Source organism: Cladophialophora immunda (genome assembly GCF_000835495.1).
Source record: "Cladophialophora immunda strain CBS 83496 unplaced genomic scaffold supercont1.4, whole genome shotgun sequence".
Classification (NCBI taxonomy): domain Eukaryota; kingdom Fungi; phylum Ascomycota; class Eurotiomycetes; order Chaetothyriales; family Herpotrichiellaceae; genus Cladophialophora; species Cladophialophora immunda.
The window spans coordinates 5970480-5987566 of record NW_015622544.1 but is presented as its reverse complement, the minus strand read 5'-3'; the positions used below and the strand labels follow the sequence as shown (position 1 = coordinate 5987566).

At 49.5% G+C, this 17087-nt stretch overlaps 2 protein-coding genes across 2 annotated transcripts; one reads left to right on the top strand and one right to left on the bottom strand.

Moving 5' to 3' along the window:
* Nucleotides 1-9394: 9394 nt before the first annotated feature.
* Nucleotides 9395-11423, bottom strand: PV07_08380 (uncharacterized protein; the record flags this gene model as incomplete). Its single annotated transcript, XM_016395539.1, has 1 exon — nt 9395-11423. A coding segment is annotated over one exon (1981 nt), but the record flags the coding sequence as incomplete, so codon positions are not given.
* Nucleotides 11424-13871: 2448 nt separating this feature from the next.
* PV07_08379 (uncharacterized protein) lies at nt 13872-16029 on the top strand. The gene has a single exon (XM_016395538.1). The coding sequence runs from the start codon at nt 14226-14228 to the stop codon at nt 15975-15977; it is 1752 nt and encodes a 583-aa protein (XP_016248957.1). The 5' UTR covers nt 13872-14225; the 3' UTR covers nt 15978-16029.
* The last annotated feature ends 1058 nt before the right edge of the window (nt 16030-17087 follow it).

The following is a 17087-nucleotide window of genomic DNA, read 5'->3' as shown; positions in this document are numbered from 1 at the left end:
CGTATTACTGCTACATCAGCTAATAGGTCATCAGGGCGTTCATTGGCCAGGGCCCGTTGGTACTCATTGCTCTCTGGCTAGTGGAGAGGAGACTTCCGGATTCTACGAAAGGATCCAAAATCGAACAGAGTACATGGTCGAAGTTCAGGCGTATCGATATTCCAGGGGCGATTTGCATGAGCCTCAGCATCGCGTTTGCCCTTCTCGTCCTCGAGTTGGGTGGGAAGAAGGTCGCATGGAAAGACCCCTTGATAATTGCTGCAGCTATCACTGCGCTTACGAGCGGTATCGCTTTCATTCTCATTGAGAGATTTTGGGCACAGGAGCCAATTTTTCCCCTCAGGCTGATGACGCAGTACACAGCGGTGACATCCTACACCATAGTTGGGCTCCAGACCCTAACGCAGACCGCCGTATGTATGGGCATAAGAAGAATGCATGTCATAGTTGCTGACGCCGTCGATAGCTAATGGTTACAGTGCCACTCTACTGGCAGGTGACAAAGAATGCAACTCCAGCAGTGGCAGGGTTTTACCTCATCCCAGCCATTGTTGGTAACACTATGGGTGGTCTTCTCACAGGCCGCTGGATCATGAAGTTAGTTCACGAACTGACTTGACTTCGTATACCCTTCCCTTGATATAGACTAACGAACCCCAGATACCACCGGTATAAGGTGCATTGCATACTAGCAGCCCTACATTCGATAGTCTGCTTTACCTCGCTGCTCATGACCTGGCGTGGTGACACCAATATCCTACACAGTTTACTCATATTCTCGGGAGGATTTGGGACTGGACAGGCTCACTCGGCCGTCTTTGTGGCTCTTGCTAATGGAGTTGCAGAGGAGGACATAGCCATGGCAAGCTCGGGCTTCTATCTTAGCTCAAATATTGGTGGAGTTCTGGGTGTCAGCATAGGAAGTGCCGTTCATCAGGTCATGCTAAGGCGAGGACTCGTCAACGTCCTGAAAGGACGCCGTGATTGGAGAGAGGTATTTCCCTCGGTTTTGTTCTTGTTGTGTCATATCGCAGACTTAAAGGCTGACCGAGCTCTAGATCATCCGGAAGGCAACAGAGGACATAGGATTTGTTCAAAAAGCCAATGAATCGCTCAGGAAACTCCTAATGCCTGCCTACATCGCAAGTTTTCACGCAGTATTTTGTAGGTGCTCCACATTCTTCGAAGAAACGGTTGGAACTAACATCTGCGGGAAAGATTTTGGTCTAGTATGTTCAACGGTTGTATTTGTGGCAGGACTGCTAGTCCGTGAAAAACGACTGCGCGAGAAATGAATCCCGGGAATGGCATTCATCTACCTGGAGAGCCCCTGCGGTGCAACCATATTAGATGATAGATAGAATGTTATATACGAAAATGGAACGCTAGCTAGTAGCTACGCATTTCTTTTTCTTTGTAGTCAGGTCAATTCTCTAAAATAAACAACGCTCTGAGTGCTGAAACGGCGTCTCTAGTTGCATTACTACCTACTTGGTAACTTTCGTAGACCCATCTCGCGACATTTCGAACTGGAGTCGACTGTACACATTTAACATCTTTGGATATAGAACCGCGGAATGAATGCGAATTTTTCCGATTAATAGCGAAAGGAAGAGAGGTCACTATACATTCTGGATTATGATCGATTGATTAACTAAGAAGAATATGTACATAGCGGCAAAGAACTGTATGAAAACATATCCCTTTAGTTGCCACCCGAGCATTCAATCTTCCATTGTTAGACCGACTCATGCCCATGTCAACCACGTGAGAATTTGTGGGTCGGACGGCCTTCTTTAGCTGCCCTCGATCCTCTTTCAAGTCCAGAGGCTCCAGTGACCAGCATACTGGAAGCTCGATTGAGTGGCTCCTTGTTCTCTTAGTTCGATTTTCCTCTCTGCAGACCCAAACACGTTCGGATCCTGAGGCCCTTCAGCTTCAACCATGTACCCTAGCTCGCACGAGGTAAATTCCACCTTCGGATGTGTCTTATAGAAGCTGTCGAATGTAGGTTGCAAAGCATCTTTCAGTGTAGCAATATCGCCCTCGGGATGCAATACTTTCCATGGCTTAATGCAACTCTCACCTTTACAGGACTTTAGAACCATCATCAGTGCGTTCAGACGGTTGATTATCTGGCTGAAGGGCCTTCCAATTAATGAATACTTTGCAGCAGCATCTTCGTCGTCAAATAGATTAATGAGCTGCCCTGGATCTTTCTGTGTGGTTCATCAGTGTCCCGACTCGGCTTCGAAAGAAAGCACTTACTGCGGAGTCATACAGTTCCTTTTCGCCGGTGCAGTGAACGGAGTAGTACAGACTGTAGCCATCACCAATCAGGCGGAGCCCTTTGTAGGTGTTGTTCCTTATGAAACCATAGAAACCAAAGTCTGGGTCATATCCGTCCGAGTCCGTATATTTTCCCATTGTCCCCTCAGGAACGGCGCGGCCCCAGTACTCAATGTTTACATGTTCCCATTTATGGGACTTTTGGGCCGTCTCTCCATCAAATAACGGGATTGGCTGACCGTCAAAATTCTCTCGAGAATGACCTGCCAGCTTGAGGATTGTCGGAGATAAGTCAGTATGCGAAGTAACAACATTGGCCTCTCTACCAGCCGCAACACCTGGGCCACGGACGGCTAGCGGAATGCGGATATCTGTATCATAGCCGCATTCTTTGCCTGGATGTAGTCCTGCTATAGTGAGTCAAGGACTCTACCCGGCTGTGGCGAAGGTAAAGAGACTTACGATGCTGCGAGATATGATATCCGTTGTCGGTGGTGTAGAAGATGTAGGTGTTATCCAAGATGCCTTTAACTTCCAGTATCTTGACTAGACCTTCCACCATCTCGTCCACTGATTGTAAAGATCGAAGCCGTGCTCGCTGATACTCGTCATTGTAGGCAATTACGGTATCATTTAGAAGTGGTAGATTCTTGACCCAGGAGACTCCGCCTTGCTACCCACAGAAGTCAGCCTCGTGCCTGTGCTAATGAAGCAAGTCTTGCTTACCTTGACCGGATTAAAGTTTGCATCTCTAGGAATTTTGTAGTCTTTGAAGAGATGCGCGTGTCGTTTAGCATACCTAGGAGCATCCGACTCCCAGCGGTCGCCATAGTTTAAGCGAATGTTACCGTGCGAGGCAACTGGTGCCACTGTTAACATCCACGGCTCGGTGTGCGATACCGCTTCGTGTAAGAGGGCGTAGGCTTTGTCCGCAACAATATCCGGACTGTACTGGCCTTCGTAGCTCACTGGAGGCATACCATCCCTTGACATCCAAGCGTTATAGTATTCATAGGTGAACGGGTCCAGGAGGAAGTCACTCGAATTGAAACCTTTCGCGTACGGGCTATTGTAGTTGTCCACAGTGTGATGGTTCCAGAGTTTTCCAGTGTAGTAGGTATTATAGCCAGCCTGTTGCATCCAGATTGGAAGATAATCTTCGTTGATTCCCTGCTTGATGATTTTAGGGTACCCGCCTACAACCGTTGAGCATGTGGTTCAATAATAGAGGTAACGGAGGGACTTGTAGGTTTCACTTCCACGTACCATGCGGAGGGAAAACATCAGTCACGTTGGTGTTATGAGCTGCCCTGCCAGTCCAGAGAGTGACTCGCGATGGGCAACACAGTGCAACGGTGCAGAAGTGATTGCTGTACAAGGTACCTTCATTGATGACATATTTCTGGAGAAGAGGCATATGTCCCTGCATTGCTGTCAGCGTGCCGGACATTTGTTCTGCTACATTACTTGTAGATTTAGATCCTCACCAGGGATTCCATGTGCCAGTCCTGATCGTCGGTCAAGATAAAGAGGATATTCGGTTTGGAGGCTGTGGCATAAGCAGTACGGCAGATTGCCGTAAGGCTCAGAAGTGAAACCCAATTGCGGTACATTGCGTGGTGAGCACAGGGTGACTACAATGACTCAATTTCCTAGGAGATTTCCTCCAGCACTGCTCGAGGGAAGAGCCATCTTGAAATATGATCAAAGTCGCCGTCCGTGCCGTGAATGTCCTCTGGGATCGTCACGGTTGTCGCCGGGTCTGCAACCAGAGGCCAGGTGGAGTCACTCCACAGTCAGAGTCTGTTGGAAGCCCGAAGGATTGTTTGGGAGTCTGGTTAGAATCGGTATAGAGCTATGAGTGCTTCAGCAATGCCGTGGCATCTCGGCTTCAGGACGGCTGGGACTGTGGGTCCTATATGCCATTCTTGAAGGCTCGGGATCCGTTCTTCCTCTGGGCCCTGGGATGTTCGCAGCCTATAGTCATAGCGACTGCTTACTGATTGTGTCCACTCACCGTCATGATCACGTACAATCTCGACTCCCAGTGGAGACAAAGCCACGGACTCGACCTTTCATCGGCACGACTTGCTCGGTCGATTTCGGTGCTGCTCGGCCTCCATCGGTTTCTTGAATCTCGCCTGGCAGTGCCACATGTGAACCCCAGACCCCCCCCCGCTTGGCTCTCCGGATTCTCACGAGCTGGGGTAACAGCCTAGAACCGCAGACGTGGGGATTCCCAGAATGTTCAGGGCTGGAACCGAATCTTGCTTGGGCGGAGTAGATATATAAAATCTTGACCAAATGCTCAAGACAAATCTCTCTTCCTTGCGAGGAAGCTTTATTGACCTCCCGGACCACCAGGCTCCTCGCTTGAACTTTTCAAGTCTGAAGGGTAGCAACAACCACCTCTTCCCTCTTGAAAATAATGGCAGCCGTCATCGAAGTTTTAGAACCTGAAATCAAGAAGGAGCTCTTTGTCGATGAAATTGAAACAGCAAACAGAGGCGATGGAGAATTCGACGAAAGGGAGATACGCAAGATAGTCCACAAAGTGGATAGACGTTATGTCACCATTGCTGGGCTGATGGTTGCTATCAGTTTACTTGATAGGACCAACCTGTCAAACGCAAATATTGCTGGGTACGTTGACTCCCAGGACCTTGGCTGTGACCGGCGCCTTGTTCTTGCACCTGAGCTCCAAGCTAACGATATTACAAAGGATGTCCAAGGATTTGGATCTTGCCATTGGAACCCGCTACGTAGGTCACGCTCTGCAAAAACACTATTCTTTAGTCTATGGGTGAAAGCTGACTCTATTCTCCTTCGGCATTCTCAGTCTGTTGTTGTGCTTATTTTCTTCGCGCCATATGTGATCGCAGAAATCCCTCTGGCAGCCCTAGTTCGAAAGATTGGGCCTCGGTGGGCTCTCCCTTCCTTCACATTGGCTTGGGGAATCGTCATGATTGTAAGTACAGACAGGGGTTTCTCGGAATTTCCAACTAACGGAATATTTGCTCCTCAGGGCTTTGCATTTGTTCATCATTGGACTGTCCTTATTGGACTGCGAATCATTCTCGGCATTCTTGAAGCAGCCGTGTTTCCCGGGCTTATATATGTGCTGTCCCTATGGTACACTCGCTGTGCGTTCACTCATACCGTCAATTCTTGGCTTCCAATTAACGACCTATAGACGAAATTCACAAGCGTTATGCCTATTTCTATTTCATCGGGCTAGTGGGATCCTCTTTGGGAGGAGTGCTCGCATTTGGGTTCATGCAGATGGGTGGACTGCAAGGACTAGGACCCTGGAGGTGGATCTTTCTCATGGAAGGCATCCTCACCGTGGTCGTAGCCCTCATATCCTATGTGTTTTTTGTCGACTACCCCCAAAATGCCCATAAGGAGTGGAGATTCCTCTCTGAGCGCGAGGCTGCCATCATCATCAGCCGTATTAACAAGGACAGACAAGACGCGGATGCTCATGAGAAATTCACCATCTCCAGATTTCTTCGTCCAGCACTTGACTTACGGATCTGGGGTTATGGCTTTATCTATACGTGCGCCCATTGCTTGCCACGCCCCTCTATCTGAGATGAGAGAAACTAACCTATAACTTAGATTCTCAACCATGGTCGCGTATGCGGTCGCCTACTTTCTACCGTTGATATTGAACCACGAAATCGGCTTCGATGTGGGGGTGTCTCAATTGCTCAGCACTCCTCCTTATATCTTTGCGGGTATCGAGATGTGGATTGAGGGTTGGCTAGCTGATAGATTGCAAGCCCGAGGTGTCTTCATCATCTTCAATTCCATTCAAGGTATCGTCGGTCTAAGCCTCCTAGCTTTCACCCACGTTCCCGGGGTTCAGTACTTCGGCCTCTTTCTCATTACAGGGGCTTGCAATGCTAATATCCCGTGTGCGATGGCCTGGCAAGCAAACAATATTCGAGGACACTGGACGCGGGTATTTTGCAGTGCTGTCTTGATCATGATGGGCGGAACAGGTGGAATTATTGGAGCTCTTGTCTTCCGTTCGCAAGACGCTCCAGGATACCGACCGGGAATTTATGCATGCTACGCGTGAGTCTTTTGCCTTCAACCCACCGCGGTCACACAGAACTAATCTCCAGTCTATCTTGGATAAACACTCGGTGGCTAACTCAATCTACAGTGCTAGTGGTTTCCTCATAGTGATTACAACAACGATGATTGCCTACTTCCGGTACGCAAACAAAGGAGCTGAGCGAGGATCTCGGGTGATCGCAGACCTTCCCGGGTTCAGGTATACACTTTGAATAAGCAAGGAAATTCTTGATCAGGTTAGCCATAGTCCGCGGATGGTCCACGAGATTGCTTTGATGCCGGACAACCTGTCATTTTGATCTCTCATATCGTTTTGACTACCCATACAATTTACAGGCGCCCTTTCATTTAGTGAACATCCAGAGACGAGCCACCAAGCCTGGCATTTAAACTCTGAGTTTCTGGGGAGGGTGCTTAGCGCCTGGTTTGCCACATCACCGGTTTTTGAAGTCTTCACATAGGATTTAGGAATTTGCAACTTTATTATGGCTTCATATTATACCTGTGCGAGCGTCTTCCAAAGTCAATTATTTCACTGGCGTGCTCTCGATGGATTGCTGCCTTCCTCGAAGTATTTTCGGAGAAATGGTGCGCAACTCAAACGGCCAAAGTCATGCGTATGCCGGTGGCAATGTGAATAGCTGGGTTAGTAGCCCCGCACTGCCCAGCCCGAGGATATTCTGTCGTACCTTTTCTCCTTGTCCACATACTGACTCGTCTTTTCAGCGTTTCTGGAAGATTTATAAGTTCGCGGTGGCGATTTTGCCTTCTGTGCCTTCGCCACGAGTAGAGGTCGACGCCGACTCATGGTCCAAGTGCGACGGTCGAACGATCATGACCAGCACCAGGCAATCCTTCCACGACGTTCGTGGTCGAAACAAAGTTGCGTGTACCAATTGTCACTCTCGAAAAGTGAGATGCGACCTTCAAAGTCAAGTAGGGGAGTCATGTAGCAACTGTTGGAAATACGGCATGCTGTGCAAGTGAGTGAGCTTCCTGGCTGTAACCCCGACTTCTCACGGGATATCACCAGGCGCCATCCAAGCCCTCGAGCGACAATGAGACAAAGACACGCCGCCAAGCAAGCAACAAGATCGCCCTCGTCAGTTGAAATCTCTCGACGAGAGTCTCAGGTGCTTGGTCCAGCAAGTGGGTATGATTATGGTGGCCACGCGAGCCAACAGACACATTCGACAATATCAGGTCTACTACACAGCCAGTATCTGGGCGAGATAAGCAGCGTGTTGCAAGACACACCCTCGCTCCCTCCGAACCATTTACAAACGACCGCGTTCTCGAAGAGGGTGAACCAAGAGATTTTGAGGGTATCAGAGGCCACTGCTCAAGTTCCTGAAATCGTGCTCCACGCATACGCTGACGCATACTTTCAATATGCATTCCATCGCTTTCCCGTCCTCGATCACGCAGATATTTTTGGCGAGCAGCCGCCCATTGTACTCTGTCAAGCCGTATGCATGGTAGGGTCAAACCTTCGACGTTCGAGACAATCCGCGTCTCTGGCAGAGAGTGAGAAATATTATTTCAAAACGAAGACACTTGTTCAAATGGATTTCGAACAAGATCCCATAACGACTCTCAAAGCTTTGTGTCTTTTATCCACCTGGAGTATGATGGGGCCTGTGGTTTTAACTTCTGATTGTGCATGGCACTGGCTAGGTACTGCGACAAGACTGTTGCAACAGATCGGCCTCAATCGCGAAGCAGGGTGCGCGAGTCAATCGCAGCCGAAGATCTCCCGTCGATTGGCTTGGTACCTTTATGTAAGCCTCTGCAAGTCGAACAAAGGTCCTCTTATCACTAACTACCGGGGTAGGTCCAGGATAAATTCGTCTCGGCGGCTCTTGGCCGGCCCACCGCCATCAAATCTAATGAGTTTGACGTGAAAACGTTGACAAAAGGAGATTTTGAAGTCCCTAACATTCCAGCGATGCTTTTCATGGAAGCAGCAAAGTTGGCTTGTATTTTAGGTCGAATTACGGATTTGCGCTTTCGGTGGCCGGAAGATGGGGAAGTAGAGGTATGTGGATCTCTTCTATGATCCTTACCTGGATATTTAATCCCCCCGAAACACCGTGTTCACAGTCTTTTGGCCTCTCTAGCACAGGGCCATTCTAGTATTGCTTAAGGATTGGATCGAAAGCCTCCCAGAAAGTCTTCGTATCTACGACTCTCTTGGACAGCGAGTATATCGACGCGATGTCTACGAAGTCCACATTCTATACTTCGCAACCATTATTACATACCTCCACCTATTCGGAGATCAGTCCATCAATTCAGCACCTAGCCTTGCCTGTTTGATCGCCTCTTCCTGCATCACCCATCTTTACCAAGAGATGGATCTCAGAGATGACATCTGCTATCTCTTCGGGATACATACATGGTGCTTTATGGTTGCAGCAGTCCCACAGCTCATATGGCTATCTGCTGAAAGCTTTGATTGGCACAATAATCTATGCGCCGAAGAGCTGGATATTCTGGTGGCTGCGCTCAAACAATACCAAATCAAATCCCACGGAGGGACTTTGGTACTCAACGCAATCAACAGACTTCGTGAACAACAAGCACAAGGCTGCCGCGGTACGATCGTCCCACGAGCGACCCTACCAAACATTTTTGTTGGCCGCGCGCATGATATGGCTGTCCTGCGTGGACTCTTCCCGTTTCCGTATTCCATGTCTCCTAGGCTGAAGCTGTCAGAGTCCACCACCGAAGAGATGGTCAACGATATGGGGAGCACTGCTGTCATCTCAGAGGATATCAGCTGGATCCTGGAGGGATTTTCCGACCTATCTAACGGCCTTGCCTTCCCTGATGGCTCAAACTTTGTTGCTCGAGGGTTTTCAAACACAGGATTGGGATAGGGTGATGAAGAAACTATAGTGCAGTAATCACCAGATGCAACTTCGTCGGACATGTATTTGGTAGTGGGATCGAAAAGCTAAGAGTTCTACGGGAGCTTATTGAATTGTCTGGGACGCGGCGAGGACAACGGCAACGTGTTCCTCCCAGCACCTGTACTACTTCATGATCGCTCCAGACCATCTACTTATAGTCGAGCTTGCAATGCAGTTACTTGAGGATTAGCACCGAGAAAGATCCTCTTGTCCAACGCCACTTGACCTCTCCAATCCTGCCCGTAGTGAGTATGCCCATGAGCAACAAGAGCTTTAGACCAGACCCAGCGTTTTGCAATTTCAGTCACGATTTTATCTCCGTCCACCGAGGCGTCGTACATCAGAAGACAGGAGCAGACAACAGCCTCAATATGTTCCAGGATGTTCCGTCCTTCCCAGTGCAACCGGGCAACCTCCATCTCTTCCGTCAACTTGACGAGGACTGCCAACCTCTCTCTGACTATTGCGCACTCATCATGGAATCTGCCGCCATCCTCACACGCCTTGAGCACGGTTTCGGCCCATTTTTGGAGCACGTTTTCAAGGACATTCCCCCCACCCAGACGCTTGTCCTTGATAACCCTGATGGTATCCTCGGCCATGATATTCACAGTGCCTTCCCAGATTGGTCCGACCACCGAGTCGCGGAAGATTCGAGCAATGTTCAAGATCCCGCCATCCTCGTTGTTCTCGCAGTAGCCGACGCCACCCAGGCTTTCCATGCATTCGCGGACACCAAGAACACTCTGCAGAGAAACTCGTGCCTTCATGACAGGGGTCAACAATCGCAAAAGCGTCTCAAGCATCGACTTTTGGTCTGGGATTAACTTTTGCGCTCGGGTCTCTCGCATAACAGATTCTTGCTCGGACGCACCCAAAAGAGCAGTGCCAAAGAACGATAGGTGGACTGCGGCCCAATATTTGACGGTCTCCGCTGCCATCCACCTCAGATGCTGCGGGTTCTCCGCAAGTGGCCCGTCGGCGCTGTTTCGTACCTTGGTAAAAGCTCGACTGACTGTGAGAGAGCGTGCCCAATATCCTGTACCGCCCATTGCGGTGTGCAACCTCGTTAGATTCAAAAGAGTGGATATCTCCTTGACGCCCTTTCCTTCTTGTCCGATGAGCCAGCCACGAGTGCCTCGAAGTTCTAACTCTGCTGTGGGCAGGCCTTTTGTGCCCATTTTGTTCTTCAACCGCTGAATCCGGATGCCGTTGAGCTCATTCTGCCCTGGAGCAATATCACCACTGCGGCGGCGCATCGGAGCGTAGAATGCGCTGAGACCATTTTCGGTGTATGCAAGCATCAACGCCATGTCAGAGTCGGTTGCGCTGCTGAACCACTTGAATCCATCGATCCACCATGGTCCCAATGGCATGCCGTGGGCGTCAAACTGGCGTCCGTTTTGATTGTCGATGTTGATTTCTGTTCGACTGAGTCTTTTTGCGGTGGTTTCGGTGTCCCGAACGTTGCTTCCTCCGGGTCGTTCTGTCATCCATTGGCCACTGCTCCAGGCGAAGCCAGGATCTGGCGAGATTAGTCGCTTGTAAACTTCATTCAAGACTGCTGAAAGGCCTGGCTGGTCGCCGTCACTGTCTTTTAGATGCGTCGAGAGCAATTTTGCGGCGCCGTCGGTCATTGACGCCGGACACATAACAAGGGCATCGGCACCAGACCAGACGTGTATCAAGCCAAACTGCTGCACTCTTCTATTCCAGCTTACTGGACTCGCTTCGCCTGGTTGCGGGTAGCCCTTTGCCACAGTACCGGCTAAAATTCCAATTTTCTTCAAGCCTCTCCATCCTTCACTGGTCCTAAGGGGGTCGACTTTGTTAATGTCGCCAAAGGTATTCAGCGGATGTAGTGACGGCTGATTTATCTCACAATCCACGGTCAGACGAAGGGTAGAAGGTGCATTGGCGAGGCGGCAAAATTCGTGAATCGATCCGCACACTTCTTGCTCGGCGTTGGACGGAATATACAGTGAGAGTACCCTGTCGAGGACTTCATCGTCAGACCTAGTCGTGTCACTTTTCGGCAAGCCTTTGGATTTGTTGTAGGTGAACAAAGGTGGAACGACGGGCAAGGCCTGGAAGAAGCCTTCCGTCGACGAGGAAGCTTTGCGGGTGGTCATTTTGCGAGTCGTTAGAGGAATAACCCGTCACCGACATAGAATTTGGTCCAAGTTATGGTTACATTTGCGCTGCGTCGGCACGAATTCAGGGACAGGGAGTGGCCAACCGTCCCGACTCGAGTTGCCGGTGGCATCTTTGGTGTCGCCAGTGCCGGTGTGCCACAAAACACCCCAACCGGAATCTTGGACAAGTGCCGAGGATATCCACAGATGGACCATTGGTACACTGTCTGACAACAACGACCAGACCCATTGCAGCTTTGACAACCACGTGCCGGCTTCAGTTTCGGCTGCTTAGCGCTCGAGCTTGAGCCATGCGAGTTTCATGACGATCACTCAAACCAGGAGGACTCAGTGGGAAAAGGCCGATGGGCGGCCCTCGGCCTGTTTCGGCGGGGGCCTGCGGGGACGGAGAGGCCTCCGTCAACGCTTACCGTGGCCTGTGAACACTGCGCTCTAGGTTATGATTGCCTTTCTTGTGGTTTCATCTTCGATCATGGTCTTAAATGTGATGAACAACTCCGTGGGAGATGTGCGGAGCCAAGCATCCTCCTCCGAGTCCTTAAGGTGTAAAAATTGCGCTGCCGTTTAGCCAGAGTAGCAATCCTACCTTCCTGGCTCAAGTAGTTGTCCGAGCGAGGTGGAAAATGCTTTCGAATCATCAACACGCTCTTTTCCGAGATATCTGCCCCAGAAGCCTTACATGCCTCAATAACAGCACCCAGAGCGCGAGACTGCGGTCACAGCCTGGACTCAACAATATGGTAGCTCTAGATTCTTAATATCAGATAGGATGACGAGGATTGATGGGCCTTCTCCGGCAGTATGTAATTTAAGAGATGGGATGGTATGAAAGGCCTCACATCTTGAGACATCGTTGATATTCACTCCCAGCGGCTCTGAATGAGGAGGCCCAATACCCATCACCCCAGCCAGATTACTGTTATCTTAGTCACTTTTCGGAAGAGCGTGGAGACCCGTCCGTCAGTCGTCACAACGTAGGAATAATTCGTCCCTAGAGGCAGAAAGGACCCAGGTCTTATCCCAGCTCGTCAATCATAGGCCGTGCTTTGGCAGGGAGCAAAGTCCAAGAAGGGAATGCCGGCTCTATTCATCTAGAGATGTGTAACTTCTATATAGCGCGAGGGAGAGGGCGAGCTGAGTGGGTAGAAACACCAGGTGGTACGTACTGTTGACTCATACGTCGGCGCCCGCACCCTCCTATCATCTTCTTACACCTTGTCCCATACTCGTATCTCTCATCTCCTACCCAATTCATCCTGGTATCCTGTTCGCTCAAGAACCGGCACATTGTAGATGACCACACCTTTCCAGCCTCGAAAAGACATATGCTCAAAAGTCAGAATGAGTCTTGATGTACACGGTTGTCATCACGGTCTTTGGCCCAACAAGATCCGTCCTCCTTTCTAAAGAGCCAAGCTAAAGGTATTGTCATTGTGAGGCCAAGCTTATCCTCACCGAAGACAAAGAGACTCTGGCGGGCCCACTAGTTGCAGTCCAGCCAGCGAATGTGCGGGTAAATCTGGGTGCTTTATATATGACTGGTACGAAATGCCTCCCCTTCATACGACCATACCAGATGAGAGAGTGGACTGACTCTGGGACGAAGAAACCTAGTCTAGCTCAGAAGCAAGCGAAGATTAGATGTGGCCCAAGACCCTGTAGCATGCATCAAGCTCCTCCATTAAGTCGCCTCACGTGGCACCGTAACTCCTCTGAAGAAACTGCCAGAGACAAGCCCCTATATGTACGGGGTTAAGATCATTTTAACGGAAGCTTCTATGTTGCCGAAGAGAAGATAGTCGACTCCTGATTTGTGCTGACTAGAGGACCGAGGTACAAGACATCCTGTGAAGACTCTCTATTTTTAGTCTGTGGACGGAAACTAGGCTAATTGTACGAATTACTCAATGGCAATAAACACCCCGACATCAAATGGTCCCATGCTAACCTACCGCAGTTACACCCGTGCGGGTCACTCAAAAGACTCATTCAATGACAATAGACGATCATATGGCAGGAGACACGTACATTGATAGAAGAGATGATCAAGCCTTGATCATAGCCAGATGCACGTGGAACATTCATCCAGGACAGAACAGTGATATGGAGATCTAGAAGGACTACGCGTATGTTACGCTGGCCTGGGTTACGTGATGATCTGAGTATCGCAGCCTCGTGCATGTCAACGCAGACGTAGAAATATAGCCCCCAAACCTGGTGGAGACCTGTCGTCCTAATCGGCCCTTCTCCATGGACCCACAGAACTGTTATCGGCCCGACTCGCAGCGTTCTTGTGGGTTTGGGTTGCGGCGTCCAAGCCAGCGAGCGAAAAGACTTCGAGAACGTTGGGGCGCATGGTGCTTTGAGCAGCATTTATTTATGGTGGAGAGAATTGCATCGAAGGTTGCAAGCTGGGAAAGACACTGCCACGGTCCAAGTCACATTTCCCGCTATATTCTTGGCATATTTGGCTGATCTTGGTGTCTTTGATTTGGGCTCAGACTGTATATGAGAGACCTTGATGATCGGTAAAAGATCCACAGGAGATGTTTGTCAGTTCTTAACTCATTCTTTGCCCATGTGAGGAGTCTACTTGTCGAGAGTTGGGTCGAGCTAAAGAAAGTCGCTCTTTGGTACCAAAGCATTCGGCAAAGCAAACAGTCCGAACAGTGGTGTATTTGAACTCACGAACATTCCGCGCAAAACCTGGGCGATGTTGCCGTCCTTATTTCCTTCACTTTAACCTTTGCCTCCAGGTTACTCAACACCTTGGACAACAATGACAGCGACAGGCGCAGACAGACAGCCTTGGAAGGAAGCTGTCGTCTACCAGATCTACCCCGCCAGTTTTGTGGATTCAAATTGTGACGGTTGGGGTGACATCCCGGGCATAATATCCAAGATCGACTATATCAAGTCTGCCGGGGCCGATATCATCTGGCTCTCGCCTGTCTATGACTCGCCGCAGAAGGATATGGGGTACGACATCTCCGACTATCGGTCTATCGACCCTCGATATGGCAGCCTTGAGGAGATGGACAGACTAATCGCTGGGTTACACTTGCGAGACATGAAGCTATGGATGGATCTAGTCGTGAATCATATGTCTGATCAGCATACATGGTTCAAGGAATCACGAAGTTCTAAAGACAACCCCAGGCGAGATTGGTACTTCTGGAGGGATCCGAAGTATGGGGTTGACGGAGTTCGAAAATCCCCAAACAACTGGAGATCCGTGTTTGGAGGAAGCGCGTGGACTTATGACGAATGGACGGATCAGTATTATCTGGCTCTCTTTCTCCCAAGTCAACCGGATCTGAATTGGGCAAATGATGACATGCGGCAAGCCATCCATAGTGACATACGCTTCTGGCTTGATCGGGGCGTCAATGGGTTCCGAATTGATTCTATGAACCTCATGTCCAAACATGAAGATCTACCAGACGCCGACATCCTTGATCCTGCAGAAGAGTACCAGAGCGGTGAGAAGTGGTTTGCTTCGGGACCACGAATGCACGAATACCTCCATGAGCTTCGGACTCAAGTCTTTGATCCGTACAATGCGGTCACTGTGGGAGAGCTCGGATTCACTAAGGACGTGGAATCAGTGGCGAAATATGTCGCAAAATCCCGTCAGGAAGTGAATATGCTGTTCACTGGCGACATTGTTGATATGGATTTCGGCCACTCTTCGAAGTATAGCCGGAAGGACTTCCATCCCGGCATGCTTCGACTTCTCACACACAAGTGGCAAACTGCGATGCCTACGTTTGACGGCTGGAATAGCGTCTACTTGGACAATCATGACAGTGGCCGCTCTCTAACTCGGTATGGTTCGGATGACCCAAAATACCGTGCTTTCGCCGCTAAACTCCTTTCCATTTACATGTGTACACTGAGCGGCACCCTCTTCCTTCTCGCGGGTCAAGAGATCGGCATGGCCAACCTACCACGGGAAATGGGAATCGAGCACTACATTGACGTTGAAGGACGAAACCATTACAAGAGAGTCTTAAAAGAGCGTGGTGGAGATGAGAGCAAGATGGGCGACGTCCTGCGCGAATTGCAGCTCAAGGCTAGGGATCATGGTCGATTGCCTATGCAGTGGAGTGCCCAGACTAACGCAGGGTTCACGAACTCCGATGTGAAGCCGTGGATGGTAGTCAATCCGGACCATGTCGCGTGGAACGTTGAAGCTCAGCAAAATGACCCTGACAGCGTATTGTCATTTTGGAAGGAATCACTAGCATTGCGGAAAAAAATAGCCGATATTTTTATCTACGGTACATTTGAGATGTTTCACGAATCGTCCCCTCAAGATACCATCGTTGCCTACAAGCGAGGAAGCTGCCGGACTGAAGAGGAAGCCTTGGTACTGTTGAACTTTTCTAGCCAAGAGAGCCAGACGACATTGCTGGGCAATCAAACTTGGAATTACCTGAGAGGCAATTACCCATCTCCCCAGACTAGAGGGGGAAGTCTAATCTTGCGGCCATGGGAAGCCCTTGTTTACTACTCCAAGGAAGGCTGAATGCTTATAGCTCTTTAGTTTTCTCCGTACACTCTAGTAATTAGTCGTCCTTGACTAGATTTCTTCGTCGGACTCTAATTGAAAATGCTAGACCACCTTCTCGCATTTACCCCTACCAATAGTCTCCCTCAGGTAGCCTGGTTCACACAACACTTATTCTCACTAGGAATTTATTGATTTTCGGAATGTACTACACGGCCTTACGTCTTTGTCTCCCCTCAAAATCTATCTAGAGAATCAAGATTAATACGAGGATAATGCGACTTAGTGAAAATTGGCAGTCGTACTGAAATCTTAACGAAAGGCTTGACCGAGGATATTCCACCCTATCCTATACTGTCGCATACTTAGGTGTGGACGAAGAGGAGGTAACCATAGACGATCTCCAGAGCAGCACTGGTTAAAATAAGGCGGGGTATACGAAGATCGTCTTCTGTACGGAATAAGCAAGGAAAGACAGCTTACACTATCTCTGGGTGGACACAGGTTGCATCTAGGAATTTCGCCTCTCCAGTTTATACTATATCGAGCCTTGATCCCTCTGAAATCTATTTCCGGTTGCAAACCTGTGGGCCCAGAGCATCTCGCCATGTAAGCTGAGTCCTGAATGTAGCTATTTTGAGCCATTGTTGTGTCATCCCTAGTGCCGCTAGCTAGGACCTGAGCCATGACTGGACTAGCTTTGGTACGGTCATAGGGTCTTTATAGGGGCCTATAATCTAGACTCCTAGGCCCAGGTTCTGATATTTCAAATGTTGGGAGAGGCCAACTCCCAGTGAGTTCTTGCTCGGTTGTTGTTGCAAGAGTGCCTTTTGGGTCCCAAGACTGGATACTGATAGCGGTATGAGTGGTTGACCTGAGTTGGCTACAATGATGGCAGACGAGTAACGAAAGAATGTACCATGTACTTCCAGTCGAATGACAACCCAACCCTGATGCGGGAGGAAGTATCCACTTTTACACATCCAGATACAGATGAAACCTTTCGCTTCAGATTCTCCATGAATAAAGAGTCTAAAAATAACGAGAAGAGCCAGACTGATGATTGGCCGCGAGGTCGTGATGGAGGCGCCACGAGAATTAGGACGTATTAGTTGAGGTTGTCTGTGT

What these genes read in the sequence shown, in the direction of transcription:
- PV07_08379 (XM_016395538.1), top strand. Translation starts at nt 14,226, where the DNA reads ATGACAGCGACAGGCGCAGACAGACAGCCTTGGAAGGAAGCTGTCGTC.